General features: G+C 43.3%; 2 protein-coding genes across 2 annotated transcripts; one reads left to right on the top strand and one right to left on the bottom strand.

Annotated features, from left to right (window-relative positions):
- Positions 1–461: 461 nt before the first annotated feature.
- taf13 (TATA-box binding protein associated factor 13) lies at positions 462–1,131 on the bottom strand. The gene is made up of 2 exons (XM_079226873.1): positions 1,071–1,131; positions 462–1,000 (listed from the first exon to the last, which is right to left on the bottom strand). Exon 2 carries the CDS (start codon positions 997–999, stop codon positions 622–624), a length of 378 nt encoding a protein of 125 aa, XP_079082999.1. The 5' UTR covers position 1,000; positions 1,071–1,131; the 3' UTR covers positions 462–621.
- A 1,232-nt stretch (positions 1,132–2,363) lies between these two features.
- LOC306744174 (solute carrier family 35 member C2-like) lies at positions 2,364–8,830 on the top strand (the record flags this gene model as incomplete). Its single annotated transcript, XM_079226760.1, has 9 exons — positions 2,364–2,474; positions 2,712–2,862; positions 3,200–3,263; positions 3,397–3,469; positions 4,501–4,669; positions 4,924–5,007; positions 6,257–6,432; positions 6,798–6,927; positions 7,239–8,830. The coding sequence occupies 9 exons, from the start codon at positions 2,364–2,366 to the stop codon at positions 7,379–7,381; spliced, it is 1,101 nt and encodes a 366-aa protein (XP_079082886.1). The 3' UTR covers positions 7,382–8,830.
- Between the last annotated feature and the right edge of the window lie 2,498 nt (positions 8,831–11,328).

The raw sequence follows: 11,328 nt of genomic DNA, 5'->3' as shown, positions 1-11,328 counted from the left end.
GGCCTTGAGTTCCTGTCTAGCTCCCTCACTGGTTTAGTAATGTCACCATGCAGTTTAATATGTGTTCACGCATGCAAGATTCTCAGCATGAACAATTCTCAAATGTCATGTTATTTTCAGTAGCAACTGGACAGATTATTATTTTGTATCTATAAAATATCAGAAAACAGTCAAATCTTTTCATCACACTTTCCCATTGTCAAAGAGGACGTCTCTGCCTGTGGTTTTGTCCAGCTAACACTCCGTATTAAGGTTGCAATCAAGAAAGAAGCAAACATTTGCATTGAATGAAAAGCTGGAACTAATATATATATATATATCATATCTACCATGTAACTGCACATGTAATGTTTAAAGAGCGGTGGTTCGATCATGCATCTTCTGACAGTCCATATCTAGGGAGCTTTTCTTCCGGGTAACGTTATCCTACTCTGGTAGTAGAAATGAACATGACAGGCTGGGCGTGTTAAACCAATATGTGACTTTCTTTATTGAGACAGTCCGAGACACCATAACGAATCAAACCCCTCAAGAACACATGTCAGCAAATTAACTATATAGTTTAACAATTAAAAAAGAAATTAGAAGTAGTAATCAGAAAAGAGGGGGGCATTGGGGGTGTTATGAGCCATAATTCGCTTCGTCGAAAGCTTTGCGGGCTCTCTTCAGCTCTTCGTTCATGGTCAGCAGGTCTTTGACTCTGGCGAACTTCCTGGGGTCCTTGCGGATGAGGAAGACGATGTCCTCCACCTGGACGCGGCCCTGGCGCCCGATGGACATGGCTTTGTGGGTCATCTCCGTGACGAACTCGATCACCAGGTCCTCCAGGATGTCCACGGACTCCGTGTACGGGTTCTGGTCGTCCCCGAAGCCGTACATCATGCACCGCAGCTCCTTGGAGAAGAGCCGCTTTCTCTTCCCGTGGCCGCTGACGTCCACGCCGCCGGACCCGTCATCCAACTCGTCGTCGTATCCGGTCTCGTCCTCCTCCTCCGCCATTCTGCTGAAAAGAGGAAAAATAAACACGTGGACGGGTTGGTTTTACTTGTCACGTTAGACGGAGTACTGACCTAGCCGCTCAGCGCAGACACACAACAAGCTGTGGTCTTTGTTGACTTCCGCCTCGACTTCCTCGACTGCGGAAGTACTTTGGCGAGAACAATAGTTAGCTGTAGGAAATACTGCCCCCTTGTGGTTATTTCCCTTCAACTCTGTTGAACCCGAGTCATTTCTGCACAAAGTACGTTACTCAGCCATATTAGCCAACACAACTGATGGTAAGTGCATCTCATAGCGATGTTGTGTTGCTAATTGCACGCGCGAGAATGTTTGGAGACACAGAAAGGGCAAACTCAGTTTAAAAAGATGACATTTAACACACGCGCGTCTCTATTTGCTCACTGTCTCGCTAACGTCAACGTGCATTGCAAATAGCGTGTCCACTTGATTAAACCACATCTTCATAGCTTTGTGGCGCTTCGGGCGTCTCGTGTTCGGGCAAATTTGCTCCATGGACCGCAGGAAGCGGGCAATTACAACTAAAACGGAAAAGTCCGCACTTATTGAATCCCGCTGCTTCTGTGCGGGTTTATGTAAGAGCCGAATTCAAGAATGGTTCACAAAGATTCCAGCAAAGTCTGAAGTTAAAACGCACGTGGCTTGTAGATGGAGAATACACGCGGCCACGACGAGTGGAGAGTTTGGCCTCTGGACTTCTGCGTGTGGGTAGAGACGTGTCACGTGACATCACAGCTACAATAAGAAGCACTGTCACCAGTTGCAGAGCGCGAGCGTATACTTTCAACCTCCACGAGATAACTGCTTATTTATTAATTGTAGAGTAAACTAGCGTTAACTAACGTTTATCAACAATGCAATATCGTTTTACATAACACGCAAGCTAATGGTGGTAAACGTGGCTGACGTTAGAGTAAACAACGGGACCTGTCAAACTCAGCCAAACAACCATAAGGTGAGTGACACTGACTCATCACCGCGCGGTTACTGCTGTCTAATTAATAATGCCAGTTAAGTCAGTACCTGTTTGATACTAGTTAGTTGGCTATCGCTGGTTAATATTAGCTAGGTTAGCTATCTTGCTGACGTGGTCTAACAGCTAACGTTAGCTGATGGAGCTAGCATGGTGTTGCAATTAAGCTCACATTGCAGCTGGCTTGTTTATAACTATTCGGCTTTATAATTACTATACACAAATGAAACCTAACCCTCTCACTCTCTCTCTCTCTCTCTCTCTCTCTCTCTCTCCCCTGAAGGAATCCACTATGGGTGTCAGGACAGGGTGCAGATCCAGTTTGGGGATGACCTCTCTATGGTAGCTGCCTTATCTGGACCGCCGCTCCTGTATGGCGTGCCCTGTCCAGTTCTTCTGCCGCGGGCTTCGCACTGTTGGATTAGTCCTCCTTTACTATGTCTTCTCTATAGGCATCACCTTCTATAACAAATGGCTGATGAAGGTAAGTGAAGGGGTTCTTAAAGCACTTATGATTTCCCAGCAGCAAGACAGTTCCTCTGCACTGGGCACGCATGGATTTCCTTGGGATGATTAATGCAAACGTGTTTCCTTTTTTATAGCGTTTGTGTCGTGGGGGAGGTATTAATGGGGCCATCTCCCAGTGTCTCAGTTGTCACTGGATCATCTCCCTCCGCTCGACCATCCTGCGTGACCCTCTCCGTCCGTTTCTCTATTTTAGGGCTTCCACTATCCTCTCTTCATGACGTTAGTTCACCTCACCGTCAACTTCTGCCTGTCGGCCCTGACGCGGCGGGTCATGCAGTGCTGCACGGGGAAACCCCGCATCATTCTGAGCTGGAAGGACTACCTCCGTAAAGTGGCTCCCACAGGTGAGAACCGATCGGTCAGCTCTTATCACCTTCACTCGCTGACTAGGCTTTCGTTGAAGAGTACTTTGAACATTATGTCACACACAAGGGGAAAGTTGAAGAGTCAAGACACTTTGGACTGGTTTCCCCAGTTTCTGTTTTGTGTTTAATCAGCAAACAACCCATGTAGCTTTCCATCTTAAAGCCTAAAATGAGTAGCTTTAACCGTTAATCAGCTAAATGTGACATTTTGAACTATTACAAAGCATCTCTTTATTCCCAACATAGTGAGACAAGAACATCATTTATTACAAGGTCTTTTAAAAGGTCAGCTAAAAGTCCTAAATTCTGTCCCCAGCCTTGGCAACAGCACTGGATATTGGGCTTTCCAACTGGAGCTTCCTCTTCATCACCATTAGCTTGTAAGTTTGTTTTTTTCAAATAGAGGATACCGCTTCAATATAAACTGACAAACTTAAGGTTATCAGTATTGTATTTACCCAGTTATTGGATTGTTCCATTCTTATGTTTGGCTCTTATTTTCTGTCATTACAGGTACACCATGACCAAGTCTTCAGCAGTGCTCTTTATCCTATTTTTCTCCCTGGTTTTTAAACTAGAGGAGCCGGTGAGTGACCCAAAACTTCAACTATGTTGTGTGGAAATAATGTGTTGACAAGACAATGCCCCAACTAAACCAACCTTTTGTGGTGACGTGAAATAATTCCGTCATTGCAACTCTGCGTGAAGGCACATTGATGAGAATGAGGGAGAAATACCACACGAACTTAACAAAGGTGTTCTTGTGGTCTCGCTCGTTACATAAAAGTGTATCGGGTCGTTCAGTCTTTTCCATCTGTGAGCAAACTTACATGTGAGGGTTTCAAGTAGTGGTATTAGCTCAGTTAGCCGTCATTAACTCAACGTCAACAGCTAGTCGCCACACGCACTGACGCACTTTGGTCTGTATAAAGACTGCTGTAGCTTCTGGCTGCCTCTTAAAGTTGATTAGGATTAAGTATAGATATCTGTGTCATTCTTATTCTAACATATAGTTGCATAACTAAAAAAGCACCAGTTGTTTGTTCAGTGAGAGACTCCTTCATCACAAGTGCCGTACTCTTTGAAGGTAAAATGTTTTATTTTAGACTATTTAAGATGAAATAATGGTTCCGTCTGCCGCCTGTAATTTTGCCAATGTTTAAAGTCATTCGACATGATCTTTAGCAGGACCTGCAAACATGTTTGGGATATTGAGCTAATTAGTTAATATATATTATATTAATGCTGGAGTAAACTAATAGAAAGCAGCAAAGCCACGGACAGTTGACGCAAGCGAAACAGATCACATTATTTGTGGTAAATTCAGTTACGTCATGAACAGAAGAGAGCTGAGGAACGCCAACATGGCAGCTGAAGGGAGTACAATACACATCATGAAATGATGTGTATTGTACGTCACAATGTTCACAAATATGGTCACATGTAATATCATCTATCTCGTCAAACCGGATGCTACAGGACATGTTTATCTTTAACTTTGTTATTTCTATCCATTAGTGTCCTTTTTTACTCTGTATTTCTCATCATTTTGTCATCCCCCATTCTTTTCACCTGCTGTGTCTCACCGTCTCTCTTTCTTCTCTCCCTTTTGACCAGAACCCATTCCTGATCCTGGTGGTCCTGCTGATCTCCAGTGGTCTGTTTATGTTTACATTCGAGTCGACCCAGTTCAACCTCGAGGGCTTCACCATGGTGCTGCTGGCGTCCTTCATAGGCGGGATCCGCTGGACCCTCACCCAGGTCCTCATGCAGAAAGCAGAGCTGGGTCAGTGTTCAGCCACTGCCATGTGGAAACTGATGAGTTTATGTGGAGCATTACATTTCATTTAGCTGTTATAGTTGCTTTGCTCAGCCACACAAACACCTCATTTCAAATATGGCAATCTTGCCCCCCTACACCTGCGGCCATCAACTGAGAAATGTTTTCAATGTTTTGCCGTGACTTTTTCAAAAGTCTAAAAGTTTATAACCACATTCCTCCTCTTCCATCTTCTTTTTCCGTGCTGCGCTCCCCACCAGGCCTTCAGAACCCAATAGACGCTTTGTACCACCTACAACCGCTCATGTTCATCGGGCTCTTTCCGCTCTTCCTGTACAATGAAGGTGAGTTTAGTCTTAATCTGTGGCTGGTGTAACGTCCATCACTCTGTTGTCTCTCACCTCTCACTGCGGTAAACTGAAACTCATCATCAAGCTCGTTCATGATGTCATAGACCCCCCTCCCCCTCTACGGACTAATGATCATTTTATCTGTAGGCTCCGTCCCAATGCCCACACTTACATTATATGGCAATAGTCAAGATCCTTCCTGTGTGATGTATTGCCAACAACTCCCAAGTATTTATCAGCGCTTACTAGGACATGCTGGACCAGTCATGCTTTCCCGTGGCTCGTGCATATACATGATTCAGTCGAGAATATTATTTTATATGGCCTCTGTTGGAGAACTTTTTATTTATTTTTTTAATTGGGAAAATATTTTTAAAATTTCCTGAGAATATTTTGGGGTGATTTGATATTTAATGTTTGTCAGTTCATGAAGTCCATTCAAAAGTGTGTGACGGCGATCCGCCAGTATAAAGGCCTCCAATCGTTACAGTACAAGATGCCACCTTTTCGTCCTATCGGCCATTATTCATAACAATACATCGTGCTTATATTCAGTGACGTCTTCTCGCAGCTCTTTGTTCAGAAACATCAGAAACATTGCATTGCTGCGTAAACGTATTACCACCCATAAGGAAACTTGAGCAGAACAGAGCCACGGCTAACGTTATGAGTAACGCCAGTGCTTTTCCTGATGTGACGTGTCCAAATGTCGCCTGTGAAAAGAACTCAGTGCAATGAGAGTGTGCGTCACGTGTGGGTTTACCCTAATACTACAACTCCTAAGTGTGGATATTAGGATAGAGCCATAGTTGCCCTAAATGTCATGATATTCTTACATTTCTTTACCCTTGCTCTCCACGCTGGATATCCAATGTAATAAGTAGCTGCAGATCAATTCTCAGCTACATGCTACATACTACTTTTCGTTCCAATAACCGTAACGTGGATAATTTGATTTTGCGGCATTTACTGGAGTGAGGCGGAGCCCGAGTAAACATCATACCCTGACTGTGTTAACGCAACTATGTCCATAGTATTAAGAAGACTGAACCATAAAGATATGTAGGTTGTGTCATCTTAGCCACACAGCCACAAGGAAATCTGATGAACACCTAAATCCAACCAGGACTCGATATCAGAATCAGAACCATTTATTGCCATTTATGTTTTCACATACAAGGAATTTGTCCTGGCGGGAGGTGCATAACCTTTAACTAACCCTAACCCTAAGTCTTGTTTCCAGGGCTCAGCCTCAGTACCTCAGAAAAGTTATTCCGGGTGACGGAGCTCTCACCCGTCCTGTATTCACTCTTCACACTGAGCATCGGGGGCCTGCTGGCCTTCGGTTTGGGTTTCTCGGAGTTCCTGCTCGTCTCCCGGACCTCGAGCCTCACACTATCCATATCGGGGATCTTTAAGGTACTCTGTAATTTTGCGTGGTAAAACTTTCTTTTTGATTCAGTCTGTCAAACGAAGCCAACAAAGCTAGAGAACATGACGCACCTTAGTTTGATATGTGATATGTTTGTGATGCTTATGGGAGGCTACACACACATTCAAGCCCCACTTTCAGGGTCACGCTTCAATCTGATTGGACAAGCTTTGAAATGTTAGCAGCTCGGCTTCTGCTCAGGACCATTTCTCATCTTTCCAACAACCTTTTGATTTTGGCTGCATGAAGAGCTCTATGTCTTCATAAAGCCTCATGTAACTTCTACTTGTTCAGACTTATCTAACAAACCCCTTCTTTCTTTCATTCCATGTATTGTCTTGTTTTCTTGTAGGAGCTGTGCACTCTGCTTTTGGCAGCAGCTCTGATGGGAGACAAAATGAACATGCTTAATTGGCTGGGATTCACCATGTGTCTGTGTGGCATTTCACTGCACGTAGGACTCAAGACATATTATTCCAAAAGTAGGTGTTCTTTCTATTGTAATTGATCATAATACTCTTGAATTCTGAGATAGTCGACCATTTTGGTGTAATCTACATCAGGAAATAAGAGAATGTCAACGCCCTCTGATCAGACATGGTGAATCAGTGTTAATGACAGATTAGTTTGTGTCAATAAAGCATTTAGTTAGTTCATGACCTTTTTCTCATTTAGCAGCTGGCTAATCGTCTAGCTAATGTTAAGTCAAGTAACGACAAGCATAAATGTTCAGTGGACGGGGGACTTAAAGAAGAAATGCTGACGATGTCTGTTCTGTAATGTTTTCCGTCAGATAAGGGGCCATCTTTAAGGCAGCTCAACAGCAAGAGCCCAGAGCTCGAGTTTCCATTACTGCGGCAGAACGGAGACGACGGACACGATTCAGCTGTTGAATACAACGACGAAGATGAGGAACAGGAAATCACTCTGCACTGAAGACACAGGCCGCTGAAGTAGAGGCTGTCTTTGTGCTGCTCACTCCTTTACAACTGTTCCATCAGATGGTTTTGAACAGTGGCGTCAAAGCTTTGGAGCGTCCAAAAAAAACCAAACAGTTGGGACACACTGCCACCAGAAGAGGGAACAGTCTCTTCAGCTGTTCTCCTTTTCTTCCACTGGTCATGTCTCCGGGGCCGGCTTGGGCCTCATAATGTAGCTGTGCATCATCTCTGGACTTGACGCAGGTTATGCTCTTTTGCCTTAAGGGAGCTTCGAAAATGTAGCTAATACAGCCAAGTGTCAGGAGAGTACTATGTATGAGGGCGAGGAGGGCGTTAAAGGGACACTCACAATGTCTTTCCCTTAAAAATGTAGCCTGCCATCCTGTAAAAACTGGATTAATAGGTAAATGTGTAATATAGTTCCTCAGATTCCTATTTTTTTTCGAATGGCTTTGCTGCTCTTCTTTATGGGCTACAATGTATCCCAGAAAGATCAATGAGGTATGTAGAGCCTCGAGTAGCAATTATTGTCATTATCAAAAAAATGCAGGTAATTTTCTTGATTGATCCAATTTTTTTGTTTGTCAAAAAAAAAGACAGAATATAAACACAAAATAATTGCAAAAATCACAATTTTCTAAACCCTAAGTTCAGGTCCTCAGGTTGCATGCGTCTAAAAACCCAAAGATAATCAGGTACTATCACATTAGACAAAGAAAGCAGCAAACCCTCACACATACATTCGAGATGGTTTTGGCCTTTTTGCTTGAAAAGAGAAAATTAATTATCAAATGAATTGCTGATTAATTGTAATGCCCAACTAATTAAGTAATTCAATTAATTAATGGCAGGTTTGGTGGCAGAAACGCATTTGAATGTGATTTTATGGTGTATTGGTATTAAGACACACACACACACAATATGATATGTTTTAATCCAGTTTACTTCCAAGGCTAGCTGGCAGTTGTTAGTACTCACAGCTGTCAAGCTAGCAGCTTGTGGAAGACTCTGGTGACTTGCAATGAGTTCACATTGCAGGCAGGTAGCGAATGAAATGATTGGACGGGGTTATTACAGTCCTATGACAGCCAAAGATACAGTACTTATTTTGTCGTCAGAGCATTTGATTAATCAATGTCGGGATGTAAAGAGAATTTTAACAATTGTTACAAAACGTGTTTGAAGAAAATTGCCCACCCCTAGCTTTAATTCAAGTAAGCAGGGTGGAGACTGTTCACAGGATCTAATTTATTATTTGAAAAGATGTGATTATCATTACTATGCATTCCTTAATGTGCCTTGTTTATGTCACAGCGGTCAAGTCCGTTAAAGAGCTATTTTCAAAAATCCATCATCATTTCTTCTGTGTTTATGTAGCTGAAGTACTTGAGGGGGAAGCCATTTGAGAAGTCAAATTTGTTGACCAATTTTTTTTCCTGAAAAATGCAGCTCGTTGCAATACATTGAGAAATAAAGTAAAAAAGAAAAGTTTTGTTTCATTTAAGAACAAATGTGGGACAATAATGCATGTCTACGACTTGTATTTGTGGAATCTATGCTATGATTAGAGAGCCATGCTTCTGATCACTGGAAGAAAGTTACACAAATCACTTCTGAATGACCAACCCTGCACCTGGGTGACCTGCCAGCCTATTCCTGTGGTCACGATCCAACACAGCTGCTAGGACAGGATTTAAACAGTCAGCCTTCATGGAAAAAAAACAAGGGTCTGAGATACTAGTGTTTCCTGCAAGCTATTGCGCTTTTTATACCAGTGGTGGGGCGCAACCTGGTCGCTTGACCATCCCACGCCCCACGAACCGTAGCAGAAGTTCTGCGCAAAGGGTCTCCATGATCCCGTGACCGCGGCCTGGGGCTTCAGACTCGGTACGCTTCTCCTCCTCTGGCCTGGTCTGCTCTGCTGTGGAGGCGTTCAGGCTTTTATAGGCTCTCCGCCGCGCCACGCCCGGGCTGGAGCAGCGGGAGGGCCTTGCTCCTCGGATTTCACCCCGGAGGAGCTCAGCTCAGACACGACCTGATGCAGTGGGTGAGCTGGCCTCAGAGGAGCGGAGCTGGTGTGTGTTGACATCCCGCCTCTGGTATGCCGTGTGGAGTCTCTCTCTAAAGGAATAACGTGCTCACCTTACCAACAGGTAAGACCTCACCTGGCTGCCCGGAGAAGGCGAGAAAAAAGTTGTTATATATATATATTCATATAGATAGATGTTTTGTTTGTTTTTGTCGTGATTCTTCTCTGAGTCCCGCGGTTCTCAGGTAAACTAGCGCGATATCTTGAAAGTTTAGTTGCCGTCTATTGTTTGAAACTCTTGTGAAAATAGCCCACCTGAGGAAGGGGACTCCGTTCATATGCTACCCCTTCGCTAAATATATACACGTATATATTTAAAAAAAGTGACGATTATATCAAAAGTTAAAACGTTTTGCGCATTGCACTACAAGCGACAATGTAACGTTCCTCGGTGATTAACTAACAACGAGGCACCGTATCATTAAATCATGCCCTCACAGCTACTTGCTTCATCACGTGTGTGTGTGTGTGCGCGCGCGTGTGTGTGCTCTACATGGTCATATTTAAGTCAGCTCGAGCCTTTTTATGTAAATGTGAAGGGACACGCTGTTATCAGCTGTAATTAATATCCACGACGTCCCCGCCAACCAGCTTTACGATATTATTGAGCTCTAACTAGACTAAGACACAGGCAAATCTTTCTTAAGTTCAATGAATGTTGCACTTTTGTGTGTGTGTGTGTGTGTGTGTGTGTGTGTGTGTGTGTGTGTGTGTGTGTGTGTGTGTGTGTATTCGTTCACCAGCAGGCCACCTGGGTACTGGCGAGGTTTACTGGAGTTCATCTTGGGGTGGTGTCATTTTTTTACTGGTGAGGTCACTCAAAGGTCACTCAGGTAGCCTGAAGGCATCCATAGAGGAATGGTGGCTTGAGAACACGTTGATTCACTGTATGGGATATTGTAACAACATCAGAGTTTAATAATGAATGTAATGCCTTTCACAATGGATATGGTAGTTATTTCAAAGACACATCCATTAATGTTAGTAATAAAAGTGCAATATAATGCCCCCCTCAATGCACAGAGGAAAAAAGACATTGCATTTCAATGCCCATCTCCTTTTCCTTTTCCTCTCACTCTGACTGACAGGCAGGGAGATAGATATGTGTGACATGCGACTCAAGTACAGTATGAACTCAGACATGGCAACATTCGGGCAGGCAGGTACATGTGAAACATGACAAAAACGTACAAAAAAGAGCTCTGTGGTTACGTCACATACTACACATGACGGCTGGAAGGCCTTCAGGCAGGCTGGAAGTTTCTCTAACTCACCTCAGTGGGGGGCCTGTCTAGTCACAAGGTGTGAAATACAAGTGGTAAGTATATAATAAAATCAAAATTGAAAGCAAATAAATAAAGCAAAAATGAATGTCTTAGATTTAACATAACAAAACACAACATCCAGCATGTGATTGATGGGTTAATGTGATATAAACATTACTCCATATTGTGATGTGACATATCCTGGGTAATATATAATAGAATTTTGTTGAGCAGACAGCGCGTTGCACATTCAGCAAATGTGTGCCACTTGTTTGAATGTGTGTGTTCCTCCTCAGCCGTCATTGCTTCTCGCTTTCACAATTTCTGAACCCTTTCCTTAACCAAGCGCTGGATCTTTTTTTATTGTTATAATCACTTGTCTGGACATCATAAGCCTGTGAACTGTAGCTGAGCTAGCAGACCGCTAATTGAGGCTTAGTATAGCTTGTATTTTGTTGACCAATGTTCTTTTTCACAAAGAACAAATACCAGAGATTGTTGCCTTTGTTTTCTAAAGGCCATCTGCCTCCACAATTTGGGGGGAAAACAATTCTTCCTACAGTTTTTTTTATTTTTTTTTAACTTTTG

This window comes from Taurulus bubalis, assembly GCF_910589615.1.
Source record: "Taurulus bubalis genome assembly, chromosome: 11".
Lineage (NCBI taxonomy): Eukaryota > Metazoa > Chordata > Actinopteri > Perciformes > Cottidae > Taurulus > Taurulus bubalis.
Note: the sequence above shows the minus strand (reverse complement) of the source record. Positions and strands in the feature narration are given on the sequence as shown.

Bases quoted from the DNA above. Each gene is read 5' to 3' on its own strand.
- taf13 (XM_079226873.1), bottom strand. From the start codon at position 999: ATGGCGGAGGAGGAGGACGAGACCGGATACGACGACGAGTTGGATGAC.